The sequence below is a fragment of the Oryx dammah genome, unplaced genomic scaffold (assembly GCF_014754425.2).
Source record: "Oryx dammah isolate SB20612 unplaced genomic scaffold, SCBI_Odam_1.1 HiC_scaffold_28, whole genome shotgun sequence".
Lineage (NCBI taxonomy): Eukaryota > Metazoa > Chordata > Mammalia > Artiodactyla > Bovidae > Oryx > Oryx dammah.
In genome coordinates, this window is record NW_024070212.1 from 49,718,472 (window position 1) to 49,742,759 (window position 24,288).

Below are 24,288 nucleotides of genomic sequence, written 5' to 3' on the forward strand. Positions count from 1 at the left end.
ATGGATTTCATATTCAAAGACTTTGAGAGATTTTGTTTCATTTAAAGTAACACCTGCTACAACTTTTTTCTATCTTCTTACTTTCAAACGTTTTGTGTCTTTGTGATTTACTTATGTCTCAATCAAATCTGACATTTTGTTTTTTAACTGGTAGGTGTAACACATTAATATTCATTGTGTTTATTGACATATTGAAATTGTTTTTGACATCTTATTTTGTGCTTTCTATTTACCCTGCTTTGCTTCCTTTTTTTCCTTTCCTGCCTTCTTTTGAATTGATAGTTTTCTAGTCCCTTTCTACTGGTTTGTAAATAATGCATTCTATTTCTATTATTTTATTTTACTAGAAGACAAATTATTACATATATATTATATGTGAGTGATTTCCAACTTTATCTAGCTATCATTTATCTATCTATATGGTTTCTAATTCTATTGTACATGTCAAATATAACCTGTCTTTTGTATTTTCATTTCTTTATCTCTCTAAGTTATATTCTAGGTAATTCTTTTTAGATTTGCCTTCCAATTCATAATCCTCTTTAGCTTGTCTCACCTGCTCTTTAACTTACTTATGGACTTTAAGACTTCAATACATACTTTTCATTTCTAGAAGTTCTTTTGGTTCTTTTCAGCCCTTTCCACCCTGTCATGATATTTTTCTTATTCTTTACTCATATTTTTATTCTTTCATATATTTAATAATTTAAACTTACTTTACAGTCTTTATTACTTCTATTATTTTAAAATTTTAGGAGTTCTGCTGCAATTGTGTTCTGACTCACTATTGGTGGGTTGGTATTGTTTATAATTTGGATTATCAGCTCATCTTCAGTGGACCTTATCTGTGGGGATATTGTGAGCCTGAATTGAGGTATATCTTCCAGAGAGATTCTGTCTTTGTTTCTGCTAGGTTTCCTAGGGAGTGTTACCAGCCTATGATGATGTTAAAATAGAATTTTTCCCCTAAGACTTCTAGTATTATGGTAGTAGCATAAATTCAAACCCCTAAACATTTTTAAGGCAGTCTGTGGCTGCTAATACTCAAAGAGAATCTTTTTTCTCCTATGTAGAGTCCAAACTCAAACAAATTTCCATGTCTTATCTTTCACACTATATTTTCTCTCTAGACAATATCTTCGGAAACAAAAGCCTCATTTATCTGTTAGTGACTCCAAGATATCACATATCCTCACCCCAGATTCTCTCCTCTGAGTTCCAGACCCTCGTAGCCTACTGACTATTTGAATAATCTAAGGCACCATTTCAAACCCAACTAGTCTAAGGTCATAAAATTAACGACCTCAAAATGAGTTCTCTTCTAGTACTTTCTGTCTCAGTGATTGGCCTGAGTATCTGTAGAGTTGTTCATGGCAGGGATTCAGGAGTCATCTTTGACATCTCTCTTCTTCTCAGTTCCCCATCCAACCCATTACCAACTGTGTCAACTTTTCTCTTAAATATCTCTTAAATCTACCCATTCTCCCCATCTCTATTGCTTTTGGAATAGTTCAAGCTGCCATCTTCTTTAACCTGGATTTCTGAAGTTTCACCACATTCACTCTTTCAACACATTCTCCATATTGAGTGAATATATCCAAATACAAATTGGATCATTTTTCTGCTTGAAACTCATTCACTGGCTTCACATTCACGGCTCGTAATACAGTCTCCTAGGCTCTGCTTCACCAGCCACTGCCTACCTCTCAGACTCATTCTCATTCCCTTCTCTTCTTTGCATCCTCACTTTCTGTGCTCTGCCACTTTGTTACTTAAAACCATAGCCTTCCATCTTCCTGCACAGCCTTGGAAGAGGCTGTTTCCTTTTTCTGGAATGCCAGTCTCCCTATCCCAAACTTTATCCAGTCAATACCAAACTCATCCTTAATTTCCTCATTCAAAATTATTTCTTCCATTCTCATCCCTTTCTTTCAAAGTCTTTATGTTAGTTTATAACCATACATTCATTACTGCAGTTGTCTGCTTGATGCTGTTTTCTCTACTCAGCTACAAGTTTTGTGAGATCAAGGACCTTGTCTCATTTTGCTCATTATAGTATTCTGAGTACTGGCATAGTCCAGAATATGGAAAGTGCTTAACAGATATTTTTAAAATGATTATTTAAAAATATAACTAAAAATATACATCTATTCAAAATCCAAAGGGACAGAAGTGGATAGAGTTACGGATAAAACAAGTTACCCCTACATGGGATAGCTACTGTATTATTCTCTCTATTTTTCCATATATTTAATTTTCTATAAAAAAGATTATGCAACTTATAAAAACCAAAATAATTTGAGTATCTGGATAAATGGTGAACTTAATCTTAAAAATCGAATATTGGCTCTGTATGGAATGAATATTTTGTTTAACTAAAAAGAACAAATTATACTGACCTGAAGATATTTCGGTAATGGTTAATTGGACCACTTAATGCTCCAGGCTGAGAAAAAACATAAATGTAAGCTTCAAGATCTTCTGTTGTTAGTCGACATCCTTTTCTTCCAATGCCAGTGCTGTGACTAGTAAACAGATGTTTCAAAGCCTGGTAAGTGAGAAAAGAATAATTAAGACTTTTCAGCTACTTAACAGTAACTAAATATTTGGCTTTTGAAAGAGAATGATGGTCAGTGTGCAGTGATTGCTCCCAACTTCTGCTGTAGCCAGGTTGGAGACCTCATTGTTTACAAGCACATTTTATACATTTCTGCCGACCTGGCTTTTTTTTTTATATTCTTCCCTTTAGTCCCCCATGCACACTTCACCTTTTTTTCCCCATGCTTCACCTTTATGAAAAGTATCCTGTCTTCTTGGTGTCTATTCACATTCTGCTGAGCTAAGTACTATCTCTATCCTAAAGCCTACCCTAATGTTCCAGCTAACAACTGTTTGTCTGTTTCCTGACAACCAATCCACCACCACCCCACCCTGTTTGAACTTCTTTTTGACCACAACCTAGAGTAACAAACACATTTTACATCATAATCCAGTTCATAGATCTACATATATATTTCTAAAACAAAAGTTTAAAGAAATGATTCTTATATTTATTACAGCATGTAGTGATATCTTCAGTTCTGTTACTTTATATTTAAGATTCAAACTGCAAGTCATTTTACTATATTGCAAAACTTATATCATGACTCACAAACGGGTCCTCCCTACAACCTGAAATCTCTATACCGGCATTCCTCAAAATGTTTCTCTTAACTAGCTGAATCAGAATTATTGGGATTCTTTTGTAAAAAATTTATTTTTAACTGGAGGATAATTGCTTTACAATATTGTGTTGGTTTCTGCCATATAAAAACATGAATCAGCCATAGGTATACATATGTCTGCTCCCTCTTGAACCTCCCTCCCACTTCCCACCCCATCCCACCCCTCTAGCTTGTCACAGAGCACTGGTTTGAGCTCCCTGAGTCATGCAGCAGATTTCCACTGGCTTTTTGGGATTCTTGTTTAAAATTAGACCCTCAACCCCAAAACATGCTTGCAAAAATATTAAATGACATGTGCAGGAGGTGATTCGTTGGAACATTATTTGTGACAGAAAAAGAATGGAAACAAATGTTTATCAGTGGGTGGGGTAGTGGTGGTTGAATAAACTATGGCAGAGCCACACAATGGCATATTAGGGTTTTTAGAACTCTAAGAAAAGATGGAGATAATCTGTATGATGATGATGGAGTAATTTGCAGGATATATCGTTAAGCAGCAAAACAAAGCAAGGGTGTAAAATAGTGTTTATATTAATAGTATGTTATCTTTTGTGAAAAAAGGAGAAAACAAATATATGCACATTTGCTTATGTTTTTGATAGAAAAAAATGAAAAGATGAAACAAAACTCGCCAAAATGGTTTTCTGTGGGAGAAAGAAGACATAGGATGGAGATAGAGAAACAGAGATAAGTAAGACTCCTCTGAATGTACATTGTTTTATTAGACTTTTAACTTAAAACCGTATGTATGTTTCATATAACATCACAGAAGTTATGTAAAAATTCTGTAGTCTTAAATTTGCTTTGGAAATGTGGATAAGAACTCATAATTTTTTTTCTGTCTAAAAAATATGTATGTCCAAATCACGTCCAATGGAAAGATCCAGAAGCAATGAAAACTCAGTAACAATGATCACCTAAATCATGGTCTCTAAATACTATATCCTGCTAATAGGAGCCAGAGCTCCTTCAGTAAATGACTGATTCCAGATCTGGAACAGAACATAAATAATGAACTTAGGACATTAAGGAAGCAAGCTACTACTGACTAAAGGGCTCTTGTGTCATGGGGACACAGACTTGTAACAATCTGGATATCAAAGAAAATAAAGACTGTGATCAGTTGATATATCAGTTCAGTTTAGTTCAGTCACTCAGTCATGTCTGACTTTTTGCAACCCCAGGGATTGCAGCACGCCAGGCTTCCCTGTCCATCACCAACTCTGGGAGCTTGCTCAAACTTGTGTCCATCGAGTTGGTGATGCCCATCCATAGCAAACAGATTTTCAAAAATCATGAACTCATAATAATATGAAAAAACCTGCATTGGTCATCATTGGGGGCTTCGAGGGCACCAACTCATTACTCTGGGCATTGTTTATAAAGGGAAATTATGAAGCATTTATCCTGCCATTCTTGTGGGAACTATATTTCAGAATAACCAAATACGAATGTGGAAAACTCTTCTTTATAGAAGAATTCCAGTAAATAAAAGCAGAAAGAATAATAGAACTAGAAAATCACTATTTTATAAATGAACCTAGGCAGTGATGATCAAGGTCTGCTAGAATTATTTGGTGAAATGTTGTTAGGCAATTTGGATAGCCCAACAATTTGTAAGCCCACTGGTTAGTATTAGCATTACTAAAACTGGGACAACTAGACATTTTGTGCTTTTTTGACATAATGCGTTAGGAAATATACAGTACTACCTATAAAATAATTCTTGTCAAATTAAACCATCAAGCCTCTAGAGCAGTAGCACCTATGAAGTAGGAAAGACAAGGGTTGGCAGAACTAGTTAAATAATACCATGATGAAGGAGTCAGTCAAATCCAGAATATGAACCATTCCTCAGGACATATGAACAAATTTCTTCATTACAAAAAAAAGTGGTGGTAAAAAGAAAAGAACTGTTAAATGATTTTAAAAGCCTTAACAACCAAATACAATGTTTAGTCCTTTTTTGGTTCCTGATTCAAATAAAGTGTATAAATACAGTTGAGACAGTTAAGAGAATTTGAAGGACATTAAATTATTAAGAATGCAGAGTTCCAGAGAATAGCAAGAAGAGATAAGAAAGCCTTCTTCAGTGATCAATGCAAAGAAATAGAGGAAAAGAACAGAATGGCAAAGACTAGAGATCTCTTCAAGAAAATTAGAGATACCAAGGGAACATTTCATGGAAAGATGGGCTTGATAAAGGACAGAAATGGTATGGACCTAACAGAAGCAGAAGATATTAAGAAGAGGTGGCAAGAATACATGGAAAAACTGTACAAAAAAGATCCTCACGACCCAGATAATCATGATGGTGTGATCACTAATCTAGAGCCAGACATCTTGGAATGTGAAGTCAAGTGGGCCTTGGAAAGCATCGCTATGAACAAAGCTAGTGGAGGTGATGGAATTCCAGTTGAGCTGTTTCAAACCGTGAGAGATGATGCTGTGAAAGTACTGCACTCAATATGCCAGCACATTTGGAAAACTCAGCAGTGGCCACAGGACTGGAAAAGGTCAGTTTTCATTCCAATCCCAAAGAAAGGCAATGCCAAAGAATGCTCAAACTACCACACAGTTACACTCATCTCACATGCTAGTAAAGTAATGCTCAAAATTCTCCACGCCAGACTTCAGCAATACATGAACCGTGAACTTCCTGATGTTCAAGCTGGTTTTAGGGAAGGCAGAGGAACCAGAGATCAAGTTGCCAACATCCGCTGGATCACGGAAAAAGCAAGAGAGTTCCAGAAAAACATCTATTTCTGCTTTATTGACTATGCCAAAGCCTTTGACTGTGTGGATCACAATAAACCGTGGAAAATTCTGAAAGAGATGGGAATACCAAACCACCTGACCTGCCTCTTGAGAAATCTGTATGCAGGTCAGGAAGCAGCAGTTAGAACTAGATATGGAACAACAGACTGGTTCCAAATAGGAAAAGGAGTACGTCAAGGCTGTATATTGTCACCCTGCTTATTTAACTTATATGCAGAGTACATCATGCGAAATGCTGGACTGGAAGAAACACAAGCTGGAATCAAGATTGCTGGGAGAAATATCAATAACCTCAGATATGCAGATGACACCACCCTTATGGCAGAAAGTAAAGAGGAACTAAAAAGCCTCTTGATGAAAGTGAAAGTGGAGAGTGAAAAAGTTGGCTTAAAGCTCAACATTCAGAAAACGAAGATCATGGCATCCGGTCCCATCACTTCATGGGAAATAGATGGGGAAACAGTGGAAACAGTGTCAGACTTTATTTTTTGGGGCTCCAAAATCACTGCAGATGGTGACTGCAGCCATGAAATTAAAAGATGCTTACTCCTTGGAAGAAAAGTTATGACCAACCTAGATAGTATATTCAAAAGCAGAGACATTACTTTGCCGACAAAGGTCTGTCTAGTCAAGGCTATGGTTTTTCCAGTGGTCATGTATGGATGCGAGAGTTGGACTGTGAAGAAGGCTGAGCGCTGAAGAATTGATGCTTTTGAACTGTGGTGTTGCAGAAGACTCTTGAGAGTCCCTTGGACTGCAAGGAGATCCAACCAGTCCATTCTGAAGGAGATCAGCCCTGGGATTTCTTTGGAAGGACTGATGCTAAAGCTGAAACTCCAGTATTTTGGCCACCTCATGTGAAGAGTTGACTCATTGGAAAAGACTCTGATGCTGGGAGGGATTGGGGGCAGGAGGAGAACGGGATGACAGAGGATGAGATGGCTGGATGGCATCACTGACTCGATGGACGTGAGTCTGAGTGAACTCAGGGAGTTGGTGATGGACAGGGAGGCCTGGCGTGCTGCGATTCATGGGGTCGCAAAGAGTCGGGCACGACTGAGCAACTGAACTGAACTGAAATGATATTAAGAAGTCGTTCATTTTCTTAGGTTTGAAAATGGCAAGAGTTATGTTTTCTTTTAAAGTCCTTATTGTCAGCGGTATATGCAGAATCATTTCCAGGTAAAAAATACTATGTCTTTTTTAACCTCCCTAAACACTTAACACCATGTTGGACAAATAAGCAACCAATTAACTGAAGAAACAGACACTACACATGACTCTTGGTGTTACTGGACATGGTGCACCAATACCTGCAGGTTTAACTTTGTCTTGGGGTTTTCATTACTCCCAAGGGCTTCTGCTTCTACTACTGTCACACTCTCTCATCTGGCATTCATATCATTTATCTCTGCATGGAATGTTCTCTAGGAAGAGATGTGCCTTTAGGGGCACAGGCTCTGACAAAAATTTGAATTAACAGCCAGGCATTCAACCATATAAAAGACTGTAAAAATAAATGTGCATGCCTATAAATGAAACCTTAGAAACATTTATCAAGTTTTAGCATTTGTCTGTTTTTCTTCTTAAAGATGGATTTTAATTTAAAATGTTTTTCATTAATAATAATACATGATTACATTATATTCATTAATACAATACATTTGTTTGACTTATTTCTTTTTTTTTTGCATCAGAGGAGATGCCTAAGATAGTGCATAACACATAACAGATATACAATAAATGATTATTTAAAATCAGAACAACATAAGGAGGACCGGTTTTGTTGGGTTTTTTGTTTGTTTTCAGTGCTTTAGTCTATCTTTGTTTTATTCTTAACTTCCTAATTTGTTATCCTCTTGGGCACCAGTCTTTTCTTACTTTAATTGAGGTATAATTAACATATCATATTATGTTAGTTTCAAGTGTACAACATAATGATTCAATATTTGTATATACTTCAAAATAATAAACAATAAGATCATAGACAATAAGTCTGGTTAATATCCATCACCATATTTGACTTACTTTGAAATCATTTATGGAGAACATAAATTCTGGGAACCATGGTATCTGGAAGAAGTAATAATAGCTGGATTTGAACAGCTGGGCCGGGTGTCGTAAAATATATTCTGAAATTAAAATGCCATGTTAGACCTTATCCAAGTGATATGAATTACTACTGAAGTAACTTCTTTTTAAGACAATTTCACCTTTGAGATGATCCCATAAAAGTATTCACAAATAAGGCTTCCATATATTTCTCTTGGGAACAATTTCTATGTTCTTACATTTTATTTTGGATATTTTGGGTATTTTAAATATTTATAGCACTTTGAATAAAAAGAAAGTTCCACTTCGTGAAGTATGGACTCAAAAGGAATAAGAAAACTCAAGCAACACTGTCTTTTCTCCAAAGTTATTATCAGTGACTTAATACTTTTCCTAAGGATACATGGGGCAAATAATTGTCTATTGTTTAAAAGATTTTCCTGGCAGGCTGATTTAAATATCTTATTCATTTGGCCTTAACAGAAACTAAAGCATTTTCTTTAAATTCATTCATGTATCTACAAAATGCCTTCATTTAATGAATTTTTGAATATCTACTATGTGTGAGGGGATTTAGTGTGAACAAGAGAAAAGAGGTTCCCATTTACCAGGAACTTACATAATAAATAAGTAATGAATACTTAAAAGATCATTTTAGTTAGCAAAAATACCATAAAGAAAATTAAACATGGTAATCTGATTGAAAGCAATGGTTCGGTGATGTGGAAGAGGAACTATTATTTAGTAAAGGTGGTGAAATACGCTTCTCTGGGGATGTGGGAAGAATGTCAAGGAACAGAAAGCAGTCCTGTGCTTGGCACATTAAAGAAGCAGAAAGAAGGCCAGGGTGGCTGGTGTGTAGTGAATGAGGAGAGGAGATGGTATGAGATGAGGCAGAAAGAAAAGCAGCAGCCCAGTTAGGCAAGGCCAGAATGATCATGATTTTAAGTGCTTTGGGAAGACACTGAAGTTTTAAAACTAGGGAATAATGTGATCATACATATTAAATGTTGGAGAAGGAAATGGCAACCCACTCCAGTGTTCTTGGCTGGAGAATTCCACGGACAGAAGAACCTGGTAGGATACAGTCCACGGGGTCGCAAAGAGTGCGACACGACTGAGCAACTAACACACACACACACACACTAAATGTGCATCCTTGTGTATTGGGCACTAAATTTTCCTCGCTATAGAGGTGATATTTTCCCCTCATTTCTAATATTGTAACTGTACTCAAAATGGTTGGAGTTTTAAAAATTATATTTCTCAGATTAAGATTTACTTAGCCCTGCATTAAGAGATATCAATACCATTAAGGGGAAAATATATTCATATTACTTGAAGACCTCATATTGACCCGACCAGGGTTGAATCTATTATTAATAGTTCCAGAAATATTCAAGTATTTTCTTACCGAAATGATCAATTACAGTATGCACAATAGCAGTGCATGAGTTGCTTCAATCCTGTCTGACTCTGCGACCCAATAGACTGTAGCCTGCCAGGCTCCTCTGTCCATGGGATTCTCCAAGAATACTGGAGTTGGCTGCCATCCCTCCTTCAGAGGATCTTCCCGACCCAGGGATCGAACCCACATCTCTCATATTTGCTGCATTGGCAGGTGGTTCTTTACTATTAGCGCCACCTGGGAAGCTCCCGTATAGCAGTACCACCAAAATAACATTTACTCTGGGGTCCTGATCAACTGAACAACCACGTAGCGCAACTTCTATTGCCTAACGCAACTGAGAGAAATATGATGAACCTCAGATTGATATTTGACTCCTAAGCAGTCACACTATTTACCTTAACCAAGACAGGATAATTGGATATGTATCTAAAATTTAACTTTTATACATATTCACACAATATTTATGTAGTCATGTTCTATTTCTCCTTCACCTTCTCTAATTTTGAAGAAGAAAAAAAAAATGTTGTTCTGAATTTTTTTTTCTTGGGGGACTACTGTGGATTGTGACAGTACTGAACCTCAGAAAATTTGACAAGAATGGTTAAAGAGGACAAAATCATAACATGTCAAAACCAAATAAAACTGTGCCTAGCCATTTTCATAGGTGGTGGTGGTTTTGTTTTTGTTTGCTTGTTTGTTTTAAATCATTCTTTTAAGAGTTCTCTTTATAGCAGAGGTTCTGAAACATATCCCATGTGGACCTGTGGGGATTCTCAAGACCCTTTCAAAAGATCCAGGTGGTCAAACTATTTCAATACAATACTATTAGTTTTTCTCATTTTTCTGACATTTGCACATATGGTACAAAGGCAACAGTAAATAGAGCCATTGTTGCCTGAGCACAAATCAAAGCTGTGGCGCTAAACAATACCACACTGTTTATAATACATCGTATTCCTCACACCACACACTTGCTGTAAATAAATAAATACATAAAATGAAGTGGCAGTTTCACTTATGAATGTGTTTGATGAAATAGCCAAAATTATTAATTTTATTAAATTTCTACCTTTTGTATGTGTCTTGTGATGCAGTTAGGAAATATATATAACGCAGTTCTGCTGAATACCAAAATCAACGATTATCTAGAGGAAAAGCAATTCTTCAGCTGTTAAGTTGAATTAGCTGCCTTTTTAATAAAATATCTCTTTTACTTGAGAGAATGACTAACAAACTATCATCAGTCAGACTTGGGTATTGAGCAGATAGTCTCCTGAAAATGAACAAAGCAAGCCTGTCACTTGAGGGAAAACAATCAGTGTTTGTTGTCAATTACCAAGTTCAAGCTTTCAAATGAAAATCAGAATTTTGGAAACTTGTGTCTGCTACTGTGAGCTTGACAGCTTTTCTATAAAGACTTTTTTGATGAAACTGGGGTGATATTAATGAAAGTGATTCTTTGATATCATATAATGAAATGTGTCAATTTATGGAAGACCTGAATAACTCAATGAACCAATATCTTTCAATGCATGATGACTGCAAAATCATGCATAAGTAAAAAAAATCCATTCAAAGGGCTAGAGAGACCAATGGATTTTAATGTGACAGAATATGAAAAGTTCATTAATATGACATCAGATTGCACATTGTTACTAACCTTTAAGAAATCACCAATTTTTGAGTTTGGTGTAGTATTAAAGGAGAATATCCACACTTATTTGAAAAGGTTATTAAAATACTCCTCCCTTTTCCAATTACAAATCTGTGTGAGGCCAGATTTCTTCATATACTTCAATTCAAACATTTGCAACAGATTGAATGTAGAAGCAGATCTGAGAATCCAGCTGTCTTCTATTAAGCCAAAAATTAAAGAGGTCTGCAATAATGTAAAATAATGACACTCTTCTCACTAAAATTTTGTTTTGGAAGATGTAGTTAGTTTTCAGTAAAATGTTATACATGTTAATATGTACTGGATTAATTATTTTTAATGAATGAATACATAAACATTTAGAAATTTCTCATTTTTAATTTCCAATACAGTCAATGCATATGGGTATAACTCATAAATAAATGCTCAGTGGGGTCTTCAATAATTTTTAAAAGTATAAAGGAGACCAAAAATTTGAGAACTGCTGCTTTAAAGAATGCTGGCATTCTTGATATTCAAAGCAGTAAAGCAAGAGGAAAATTTATTTCTAGGCTGTCAGGATTCTTTACTGTCAAAGTAATGTTACTGCATTTTCCTTTAACTCTCCCCAAGTTAGCAGTAAAATGTCTTCTAAAAAAATAAGATTATGCAAGCAAATATAAAGCTATACTTCCTTTGACTCTTCAGGAACATTTAAAGCCAAGATAACTGATATTATTGTGTGCTAATATCATAGTTTAGTCACTTAATTTAAAAAATATTACATTAATTGACTTTTACTGTTTTTAATCCAAAGTGTCAGTGACAACAGTGAGTTGTCATACTATCAAAGATGTCTTAATGGAAATTTAAACTCACCTGTAAATACATTTGGATGAGGGAAGTTAATAACAATAAGCTTCATCACCATTTCTGGATAACAGATGGCAATCAGCCAAGCAATCATGCCTCCCCAGTCATGGCCAATAAGAACACATTTGCTATACCCTGTAGTTGAGAAATGAATGTTGACATCGTTGAAAAGAAACAGGTGGGTGCATCATTACCGCATATGTACTAGATATGTTTCTAAAACTAACCTTTCTACTCTCCTACCATAATTATGTACTTTCTGCAGATATTGAGTTTGGTGTTTCCAAAACCTGTATGTCTGAATCTACTAGTGTAGTTTTTTGTTTTTTTTTTTTTCAAAAATTTAGATGCCCAGGTCCATTATAGACCTAAAGATTCAGAACTTCTCTTGGGAATTTATACTTAAAGAAAAAATCTGAAATAGTTCAGCTCTGGTTACATAAACCTGAGTTTGGAAAACCATGGTAAAGACTACAATTACCTAGGTCATAAGCAAGATTACATTATTGATTTGACTAGAAAATTGCATGATGACAAAATTAGGCCAAGTTGGACTGAATTACCACAAAATATGATATATGGCTGTTGGAAATCAGTGTCTCTGATTTTACTGTAATCACACTAAATTACAGTGCTGCATTGACACCCCCTGACTGCATCCATTTTTTTCCTCTAAAAATATTGACCGGATCTATGCTCTCATTAGACTCTTGTAGAAATGGGTCTTTGATTTCATGAGTTTCTCACTATACTGGCTCTATAAACACACTGGGTTTTAGTCAAAAGGGATGTAGTGGATTAGATTATTGCTAAAAAATATTTACTCCTTCTTCCCCTCTTCCCAATGCATAGAGGTAGTATACTTTACCACCAAGCCCCCCCACCTTTCTCGACCTGAGGCATTCAGGATCTTCATTCCCCCAGCAGGGATAGAACCCATGCTTCCTACAGTGGAAGCATGGAGTCTTAACCACTGGACCACCAGGGAAGTTTTTTTACTATCCATTTCATATTAGATTTGGCAGTGCGATTTGCTTTGGTTTCTTGGTGGCTGTATAACTTGATCTGGGGGCTCAGTCATGTGACTTGCTTTGACCAATGAGCAGTGACCAGAAACTTGAAATATGTTTTGCTATGGGGCTCATCCTCTTCCCACTTCAACCACAGTGAGAAGAAGAGCTTCCCTCAGGTAGCTTCTCTTCTTTAGCTGGGGCTGCAACCCAATTCACTCTGAGAAGTCAATCCTAGCTGGACCTATGGCCTGAGGCTAAGACCCAGAAGAGTTCAGCCTAAGGTTGACCTGCAGATCCAGCATAGGAATGAATGCCTTTGACTGTATGTCACTGAGATTGGGGTGGTTTGTTACACAATATTATTGTGGCACTAACTGATCAATAAAAGATAATGCAAGTGTTTCTACATCTAACAATATGTTTAAATGAATATTTAAGTGTGGGTTCTGAAGAAATAAACTTTCTGAGAACAAGAATCAAATTTCTAATAATTAGTTCTGAAAATAATAAATAGTATACATTAAGTCAACTTTTAAAAACAAATTTTGAGAGTCACTTTTGGATGGTAACTGAATAGTTATTCTGGATGTATTATTTTAAATTCCTCCTATAGATATTTTGAATTGTATATACCAAATGACAGGATCCAGATAACAGCTCAGGTAAATGGAAAGCACCCTCCCAAGAAATGAGGTTATCAATTCACAATTTGTTGAATGTCAGTCCATTAAAAATAATTAATACTATTTGTTTAAAACCTACCTAAAGAGTCTAAAATATCCTTTATATCTGTAATTAGACAGTCCAATTTATAATTCTCTCGATGAAGAGGAGCATCTGTTTCTCCATAGCCTCTCAAATCCAGTGCTACAACTCTATATTCACTTTTAAATTCCCTTAGTTGGTGACGCCAAGAATACCTGCAGAAAATAAGATATGTTAAAAATACCACGGTAACGAATATAAAGAATACCATTACAGATTGTCTAAGTGGAAAACTGTAAGTAACTTCTCATTTTTGAGAAAGGTTATGTAGCCATGTGTGGGCAGGAAAGAAAAAACCTGTTTGAAAAGAAAGCACTCACATTATTGAAATTGACTTTTTTTTTTTACCAGCTCCAGTGGGAATGTAACAAAGGGCAAGGATTTACTGAAACTACAAAATACCAGATACTAAAACCTTAAGAAATGTACCTAAGAAGTCAATTTTCTAAGCTTTGCTTAAATAATGCTTACCACTGTCACTTGGTCTGTGCCTATAAGTGCTTCTGTAGATTGTACCATTTGATTCTTTCAAAAAACTTGCAAGACGAAAGTGTATTTTCCTAGAAGGGGGATTTTACTCAGCTTGCTACAGGTCAAATAGGACTCAGTGTTTTCATTCATAAAAACAGTTACTCATGGATGAAAAAGTCTGATGATTTTTAAAAAGATGATAATTGGAAGAATCCAATAAAACAACTGCTGCTGCTGCTGCTAAGTTGCTTCTACTGCTACTGCTGCTGCTAAGTCGCTTCAGTCGTGTCCGACTCTGTGCGACCCCACAGACAACAGCCCACCAGGGTCCCCCGGCCCTGGGATTCTCCAGGCAAGAACACTGGAGCGGGGTGCCACTGCCTTCTCCAATAAAACAACTACCTAAGATAAACCTCTGGGACATCCCTGGAGAGCCAGTGGTAAATGAGACAGGGTCCTTGGGGCTGGTGCACTGGGATGACCCAGAGGGATGGGATGGGGAGGGAGGCGGGTGGGGGTTCAGGATGGGGAACACATGTACACCTATGGTGGATTCATGTCAATGTATGAAAAAACCACTACAATATTGTAAAGTAATTTACAATATTGTAAATAAAATAACTTAAAATAAATAAATTTATATTTAAAAAAAAATAAATTTATATTAAAAAAAAGAATCTGCCTGTCAGTGCTGGAGACACAGGTTCAGTCCTTGGTCTGGGGAGATCCCACATGCTGAGGGACAACTAAGCCCGTGTTCCACAATAAGAGAAGCCACCACAATGAGAGGCCCCAACACCACACCAGAGAGCAGCCCCCATTCACAACAACTAAAGAAAGCCTACGCGTAGTGATGAAGACACAGTGCAGCCAAAAATAAATAAATGAAATTTAAAGAAAAGAAAAAAGATAAACCTCTGCTTGCTAAAACAAAATTCTTTGGAGGAGAAGATCCTGAACTAAAAAGACATGCAAGTGTGTGGTTAAAAACATTTAACAACCAAAATGGCCCAGGCACTGATCAATTAGAATGGCCACAGTGACAGCCAGGTCCTGGAAGCTTGCTAGACCAGGTGTTCCCCCTATGCTTGATAATAAAACTGCAGAATTAATTGAAACACAGAGCTCCAAGAGAGTTCCTTCTTCTAAGAAGCAAAAACATTATGGATAACAAACAGAAAAAGAGACTTGGATTTTTCAAAGTGACTCACTGTGTTATAGAACTCAAAATATGCATTGAAAGCATCTGCATGCACATCTGTTCATGGGAACACAGTATAAAATTATCTGACAAAGACAAATGGTAGATCATTGTCTGGAAAGATTTTTGGAGCATAATAGGAAAGAGAACAGAGTGATCTGAGATTATAAACCAATAATGAAGGGAGACTGCAATGTAAAATAACACAAAACAATGAGAAGGAAGAAACAGATCGACCACTTTACATCAACAGCTAGATTATCAGGAAAGGTGTCAGACACACATTAGGATTTATGAATGGATAGAGTCTTTGGTCTGTTACTAGGATATCTATGATTTGTGAAAATCTGCAAAAGCATTGCCAATGAACATGGATTTGAAAACTTTAACAAAAGTGTCTTTCTTAACAATCTTGATAATCTCTCTGGGTTGTAATAAACAACAGAAGCAGTTTGATTCCTTAAAAGATACTCATCTGTCAACACATGTGATTTTATTTTTCTATGTTGTTGTTGTTGTTCAGTTGCCCAGTCTTGCCTGATGCTTTGTGACCCTACGGACTGCGGCACGCCAGGCTTCCCTGTCCCTCACCATCTCCAAGAGTCTGTACTCCCAGTCTCCTGCATCGCAAGCCGATTCTTCACTCTCTGAGCCACCAGGGAAGCCCTAAACGGGATGCTGTGGCTGCATGGGCCAGGAATAGAACCTGGGCCCCCCATGTGGCCGGCGAGAAGTCTACCACTGAACCACTTGTGCACCTATTTTCTCATAGCCTTACTTAATATTTTGAATTGATTTTTTTTAATGTCTTTGTAACTGAAGCCTAATTCTTTCTTCTTTATAATCCTTCATACCCAATCAATAAAGTTCGGTAAATTTAACCTCTTAAATGTTAATATCTACTTGGGTGTTCTTTGGAAGCTGAAACTTCAGTACTTTGGCCACCTCATGCAAAGAGTTGACTCACTGGAAAAGACTCTGATGCTGGGAGGGATTGGGGGCAGGAGGAGAAGGGGACGACCGAGGATGAGATGGCTGGATGGCATCACCGACTCGAGTTTGAGTGAACTCCAGGAGACGGTGATGGACAGGGAGGCCTGGCGTGCTGTGATTCATGGGGTCGCAAAGAGTCGGACACGACTGAGTGACTGAACTGAACTGAATCACTTTTCCTATCCATCCCTGATATCATTACCTTCATCCGGGCATCCATTTATGCAGCAGCCATCGATTGGTCTAATTGTGTCTGTTTCATTCCCCTTGGCTCTATCTTCTATAAAACCAGAGTGACGTAATAAAAACACAAACTCTTTCTTGACTCTCAGTTACTCACAACATGAAGCCCAAGCACTTTATTTTGGCAGATAAAACCTCTAAGATTTGACCTTCCTAATCTTCCAGCTTGACTACCTTATACCCTCTATCAATGGCTATATAATAAAAAAAGGGCTAACATCTATATCTGTTTTATTACAGGCCAGGCACACAATTCTAAGTGCTTCACATATAGTGATGTTGATCTTCAAAATAGTAGTATAAAGTAAGTACTATTATTATCCCCATTTTACAGATGAAGAAACCAAGGTTTGTGGATGTGCTGAAAGTCACAGAGTTAGCAAATAGCAGAGCCAGGATCCAAACCCAGGTGGTCTGGCCTGAGAACCCATGCTATGCTGCCCCTGCAGCACTTATCTGCTTGCAGTGAATAAACATGGGTCTTGTTTTTATGACTTTGTTTACATAATTTCCTTTTTCTGAAACATCATGGCTCCTCAGCATTTCCCTGCTCCCCACAACCCCTGTCCTTCACCCCTCACTGAACTCCTCTTGCTGGGCATCTTCTCTTCTAAGAGACTTCCCAGGTTCCCTCCTTCACAGGTGGGTTGGGTGGCCCCTTCCATATTCTTCCATTTGTCTGTACACTCTTCAGTGCACTGGGCATGTGCTTTATACTAATCTGTGGGTGCCTGGCATTTCCACTTGACTGTGAGCTCCTTGAATTGCCTGGCAGATGTGGAGGTGCTCAATAAAGATTTGTTGACTGAGTGAAACAATGGAAAAATGAAAGCACTTAATTATGATAGTGCTAGAAATACCAGTTGTTTAGTAAAACTCTGTCCCAGTTCAAACCTTGAGACAACTCTGAACTAAAGTTCCCAGATTCCTCTTGGAGAATTTCTATTCAATTTCTACTAAAATGTGCATTGTTTTAATATCCTAAGTACCTGTGTCTTTGTTTAGAATTCATTTAAGTAGAAATGTCAAGGTAGAAATTTGACTCAAAATAATGTGTACAATCTTATAGCATCTTACATTTAATGTAAACATAATACCTGCATATGTTATTATGCTATTAATTATTTAAATTGCCTTCCATATAAATCCAACTATTTCTATTATCAGTGAGTGGAGCCAAACAATATCTTAAACATTTCTAGGAATATTTAAAGGCTGCAACTGCTATCTTAATAAATTACAAAATAATTTTTAAATGTAATCTTCCTAGAGTTCATAAATAAAGCATATTTGATTTACACAACTCTAAACTGAAAAAGAAATCACCCCAGTGATAGACTGATGAGCTTGTCATTCACATGAATAAAACAAAATAACCCCCTTGATACAAAAATGAAACATAAAATCAGTAACTCTTGAAAATATTATAAATAAACAAAACTAGCTATTTTCATCCACTCTGTTCCCCTCCTCCCTCACCCAGTTGCTTTGTTGTTTAGTCGCTCAGTCGTGTCTGAGCCTTTGCTAACCCATGGACTATAGCCCACCAGGCTCCTCTGTCCATGGAATTTCCCAAGCAAGAATACTGGAGTGGGTTTCCATTTCTCTCTCCAGGGGACCTTCCCCACCCAGAGACTGAACCTGAGTCTCCGCAGTCAGATTCTTTACCACCGAGTCACCTGGGAAGCTCAAGCACAGGACACTTCAGAAAAAGCAACTTCTTTCTTAGCTATTCTTAACACAAGGAGGGCTCCTAGTTTACCAGGCTAGCCTCTTTGAGATGCAGAATATACTCTTCCCTTTTACAATGGAGAAAAAGCCACAGTCATCAGGCTCCGTGCTCAGCTGTATGCATGAAGAGCCCTTACTTGCCTCAGCACTTGAGTAATGACGAGTGTGTCCCTTACAGCTGGTGTTATTGCCAGAAACTGCTTGCATCAGCTCAGAATATTTTTAAAAGCAATGCAAATTGAGGTGGAGATAGAGGGGGAGAAAATCATCTTTGACAGCCTCATTTGGCACTAATTTAAATCTGTATATTGTTTGATGTTTCCTCCATATTTTAAGAAGACCCAGAATTTTATTGTTTCTGTGTAACATCTAATAGTATATATTAAATTTCACCAATTCTCAACAGCTGTTCTTAGTTAATGATGATAAATGCAAATAATACCTTATATTTGTATAATGATTTTCTGTTTAAAAAGCATTTTTACATACATTGCCGGTTTATGATTATTTTGTTTTCACTGTATCAAATAATCTGACCTGCTTGACCTATAATATTATAAACTCATGTGCATTTAGGCAAAACTTGATTAATAAAGGGATATTTACATGGGCAATATAAATTGAAATTGGTCCAAAATGCCAATGCTTTTTGGCTCTAAAAAAAAAAAAAAAAAAAGGAGGGCCTCCCAGGTGGCTCAGGGGTAAAGAATCTGCCTGCCCATGTAGGAATCCCCAGAGATGTGGATTTGATCTCCGGGTTAGGAGGATGCCCTGGAGGAGGAAATGACAACAAACTCCAGTATTCTTGACTGGAGAACTCCATGGACAGAGGAGCCTTGTGGGCTACAGTCCACAGGGTTGCAAAGAGTCGAACACGACTGAGAGACTGAGCACGCAAGCATAAAAGGGGAAAAGTGCAAGAGAAAGGGCTTTTGGGGACAGAAAAAGGAAAGTCTAAGAGAGAGAGATTGAAGTGGTTTAATCAAAACACCGTTATCCTAAATTCTGATTTGAACTGACTTTTTCCTGAATGGAGCTCTTGAATGGAATTGACTAGATTGCATAACGAGTAACAGTGGTAATTTGGAAGGAAAGACAAAATGTCAACATAGAGATCTCACTTTAGGGTATGACTTACACAAACAGAAGTCTCAGCAACTAAGCGGCTGAGCCAGAATTCACTGCCCACACTACTTTATGCAGATTTGATTAATATTTTAGACTAACATTTTATTTGTAAGCCAGTCATGTCATAGGGTCTTCCCAGGTGGTGCCACTGGTAAAGAACCTACCTGCCAATGCAGGAGATATAAGAGACAAAGGTTCTATCTCTGGGTCGGGAAGATCCCCTGGAGGAGGGCAGGGCAACCCACTCCAGTATTCCTGCCTAGAGAATCCCATGGACAGAGGAGCCTGGCGGGCGACCATCCATGAGGTTGCAAAGAGTCAGATACGACTGAAGCGACTTAGCATGCTTGCATGTCATAGACTTTTTGCTCTAGAAAAATGATGGGCTAGATGGGGTTTTGCCCTCCTCCATTCTCTTCTTCAATGCCTAACACTTCCTGGTGCACTAGCAACCTCAAAGTATTTATAATAAAGGCCTTTTACTCTAAAAGTATTAACTAAATATTTTTTCAGAGCTAGATGCATTTTAAATTAGGAATTCGGATCACACAAAATCTTTAAAATTCTAAAGGAAGTGAGGAATATGCAATGTGGAATTCTAGGTGTTAAGAGCAAAAGTAAAGGAGAAATTTGGGGACAGGGCATTGTCCTAGAACTTTAAAAACATACCACACATTCTACATTTAAGTCAGTTTAGAGAATATAATTTTTTGGTCCATTTTTCCATTTCAAGATCATAACCCTAAGCTAGCAAAAATCTGATTTTCTTTTTACCACCTTAATATCTACCATCTTTTAAAAGCTATTCATTTTTTTAAAGTTTCATCATGTGTTGTTTCATCTGTACTTACTTGGTTCTGCGGGATTCAAAGGAGAACCGAGTATTTTCCTGTAGGTAACTAGCTACTGTGTATTTTTGGCTATAGGTTTTTTCTCCAGATGAAATATTCTGATCCTTAATTTGTCCTGAATTCATCTGATCCTGTTACTATGTACATAGGAAAGAGTCCTTTTTCAGTTTCCATGAGCCCTCTTCTCCTGCCTTCCCCTCACCCAAGCCTTACCAAAGGCTGCCAGGTAACAGGCATTCTAATTCTTTGGTTTCTTTTGAACCTCCTTTACCACCCAGTGTTGCATTTTGTCCACAGTTCAGCTCAGTTGGTCAGTCATGTCCGACTCTTTGCATCCCCATGGATTGCAGCATGCCAGGCTTCCCTGTCCATCACTATCTCCTGGAACTTGCTCAAACTCATGTCCATCAGTAGGTACTATAAAAACTGGTTTATGATTGCCAAGGGGGAAAAATAGGAAGAAGGGATAGTCAGGGAGTTTGGGATCGATATGTACACACTGCTATACTAATTTAGTCTTTAACAATATTGTGATAGTAGCAGGTGAAAAATGAAGGGACTCAGTCATACATATACGTGTATTCATTCTTCCCTAAGTTCCCCTCCTATCCAGGCTGCCACACAACATTGAGCCACACTGCTATATTTAAAATAGATAACTAACAAAGTCCTACTGTACAGTGCAGGGAACTCTGCTCAGTGTTATGTGGCAGCCTGGATGGGAGAGGAGTTTGGGGGAGAATGGATGTATGTGTATGTATAGTTGAGTCCCTTTGCTGTCCACCTGAAGCTATCACATCATTGTTAACTGGCTATATTACAATATAAAATAAAAAGTTAAAAACTGTTTTGCAATTGACTGTTTCAAAAATTTGAAACACTAAATGATGCTTGTTTTAATTCTCAAAAATAAATAAATTTAGGATAACAATATGCATGTTTCTTTAAAACAGAAGGAATATCATTCTTGTGATTGAGGAACACTTAGGAGTAACAACTCTAGGCCAGCACTTGATCATAGCATGGGGTCTATTAAAAATCACTACAAGAAAATGACACTATGGTAAGCCAAATCTTTAGTGCAAAAGAAAAAGTTATTGTTAAGTTTACCAGAATTCTGGAAATCCATGAAGCAGCAGCATAAGTGGTTTGCCTCTTTCTCCAGCAGCAACATAATGAAATCTTAACCCCGAATCCTGCAGTAGGAAATAGAGTGCATAAGATTTCAGTGACGCTTTGTGTTGACTATAGAAGTACAATTAGCATTTCCATTCCATTAAAAAATTTCACTTGCATTATTTTTCATATCAAGAGATAAAATAAGTATTATTAATTTTCAGAAAGAAAAAAATAACCACTGTTTATCAGCAGGGTAAATTAACAGATTTGCTTTTGTTGACATTACCTTCTACTTACAACGTCAATTTATCTATATTATGAGCTTCTGAAACAGTCATAATTTTCTTAGTGATGTGTCACACTTCATCTCACTCAAATTCTGCAGGACAAGTAAATAATTCTGATCTGCATTTATATTCCTGCCATTATTTACCTCCTAGTCATATACTTTTCTCAGCTTGCCCGTCAAGAGCTGTGCCATCAGTTATATAATTCACACCTCCTTTCCTTATTTTTAGTTCTCTCCCTCCCACATTATTTTCAGTTGAGAGTTGCATGCACAGTTCCCCTGGCTGCCTGCTCCTCATGTCATATCAGTGTATGTCTAACAGCCGAATGCTCTGAGTGCTCAAACCTTTGCTCTGCATATGGGAGACAAGATTGCCCAAGGGAAACAAAAATCATAGAAATGAGACAGAAATATAGCAAATACAAAGCAAACAGAAGAAAGGAAAGTGGAGCAAGAAAGAAACACGAAAACTCAGAAGGAAGTAAGGTAAAAAAACAAGAACCAAAACCCAGAGACTGACTGGGTTTTACATCAGATAACCCAAGTAATTGGGTTTCCAGACGTGAAAAAAATCTTAAAGCTCATCTTGTTCAACCCTATCATTTTTGCAGAGTTAGAAACTGAGGTCCAAAGATGTTACTACAGGTCATTGAGATGGCTGGGAGCAGGACTGTGGCGAGAACCCCCATCTTGTCCCAGGACAACGCTCTTTCTATTCCTTGGTTCTAGGTCTCTGGGGAAACTCTTTAAGTGGCCAAAGTCAGAAGAGAGTCATTGTGATGAATTCCGAATGATTCTTAAACTGATTTTCCCCCTCAGGTAGGATGAACATAACAACTCTGACTTCTACCCTCTACTGCAGAATGCCTTCCGGGAAGTTCAATAACTTCTTTTTATTGGTGGTGAGTCTTGGAAGATGAAAGGCTGTAGGAACTTGACTGGATTTAGTGAATAAATATTTCATTTCATTTTACTATGTACCAGGCACTGTTATAAGATTTTTGGTTTTCGCTTGTTTTTTACAAATATTAACTCATTTAATTCTCATGTCAACTGCAGGGTAAAAAGGACATGCACTTCTGTGGTCTGAGCTGCAGGGCAATCTAGCTCTTAACAGGAACCCCAGACCTGGTGACAAAACTATCCCTTCATGGAGGCTATTTTTGAAAGGCCTGTGAGTCAGACTTGTAGGGTGCATCACAAAAAGCCGTCTCCCTTCACCACCTGGAGCCTCAGGAAATAGAATAATCATGGGCTGTAAGAAAGCTTGGGACAAGCATGGGCAATTAACGAGTCTGCATGAATAGTTGACATTTACTTTTTGTGCCATTCCTTTGGTCTCTGGCATCATAGCGCTGCTTCCTTCTCCACAAACATGCACCATTTATTGTTTGATGTTGCTTAGGTCATCTGTGAATGCTCCATTCTGCTGATCTGAATAAACTCCTAATTTGCAATGACTTACTCTATTTACTGTTCCAATCTCTAAAATTTGGGCAAGGACCGTCTCCTGAGACAGGAGGGCGCCACCAGAAACAATTCCCTACAGCTTATCTGAGCTCTAAAGGGCAAAAAGGTGACAGACGACCGCTTCCCGTTACAGTTGGAGAAGGTTGTTGCGGTGGAGGAGTAGGGGACAGTAATAACAGGACCCAGATTATTAGACTCTCTCTCACACACACGCAAGGACCATAACGACACACACAACCCCCTGACCCTCTCCCGTGGCACCTCGCCCCTCTAGCATCCCCCGGGCATCTTCTCCGTCCCTGCAGCGCACCCTACTAGCCCCGAGAACACTAGGGCACGCTGGGCTGGGCGTCATGCAAAGATCAGCCTCTGCTCTCACGGCCGTCACGTTCCCTCGCGATAGCGCCGGGCCCGCGCCCGCCTTCACCTTGATCCTCACGTAGCAGTGGGTACCCAGAGAGGGGTCGTTCAAGCACGCGGGTGGGTGTTCCCGAGCGACCCGCCGGAAGGTCTGCGTGGGTCCCTTGCAGATGCTCCACAAAAGTTTGAGCAGGTAGATGGAGGCGCAGAGCCCACAGTAGAAGTAGATCAGGCACCAGAAGAGCAGGGACCGGATCGTGACCATCAGGCGGGGCAGGCAATCCCGCAGCCTCGCCATCGGGCGGCGGCAGCGGCGCGGCCAGCAACGCAAAGGCACGGGAAGCAGCGGCGCGCACTCTGGAGTCTGAGCGAGACTGCGAGCGCGGCGGTGCGTCAGACCCGCCAGCCGGTCCGCGGTCGCCTGCCCCGCGCACGCCTCCCCGCGGGTCCCTGTGCTGCAGCGCCCGGCTCGGGTCCGTTGTCACAGCCCCGGGTTACCACCCTCACAGTGAGCGCTCGGGACGGCCGCGCCCGGCCCCGGAGCGGCGCACCGCGGACCCCAAGCGCCGCGAGGTCCGCACCGGATAGGCAAGGGTGGAGAGCCGACCTTCTTCCGCAAGGAGTAAAGCCCCATTTCAAAACAGATAAACTGTGGGGGAAATGAAGGTGAGACTTTCCCAATC

At 38.4% G+C, this 24,288-nt stretch overlaps 1 protein-coding gene across 2 annotated transcripts in view; it reads right to left on the bottom strand.

The window, feature by feature from the left end:
- The window catches only part of EPHX4 (epoxide hydrolase 4), a 35,588-nt gene extending 11,685 nt beyond the window's left edge, over positions 1-23,903 (bottom strand). Inside the window, exons 1-6 of one of the 2 annotated variants that reach the window (XM_040232329.1) lie at positions 23,673-23,903; positions 21,478-21,563; positions 13,747-13,904; positions 11,978-12,106; positions 8,031-8,134; positions 2,400-2,548 (exon numbers count right to left, since the gene is read on the bottom strand). In XM_040232329.1, coding sequence (XP_040088263.1) covers positions 2,400-2,548; positions 8,031-8,134; positions 11,978-12,106; positions 13,747-13,904; positions 21,478-21,563; positions 23,673-23,903 — 857 coding nt within the window. Of the gene's footprint in view, positions 1-2,399; positions 2,549-8,030; positions 8,135-11,977; positions 12,107-13,746; positions 13,905-21,477; positions 21,564-23,672 lie in introns of those variants that run through there. The other variant, XM_040232330.1, reaches the window with a different exon arrangement.
- Positions 23,904-24,288: the final 385 nt, after the last annotated feature.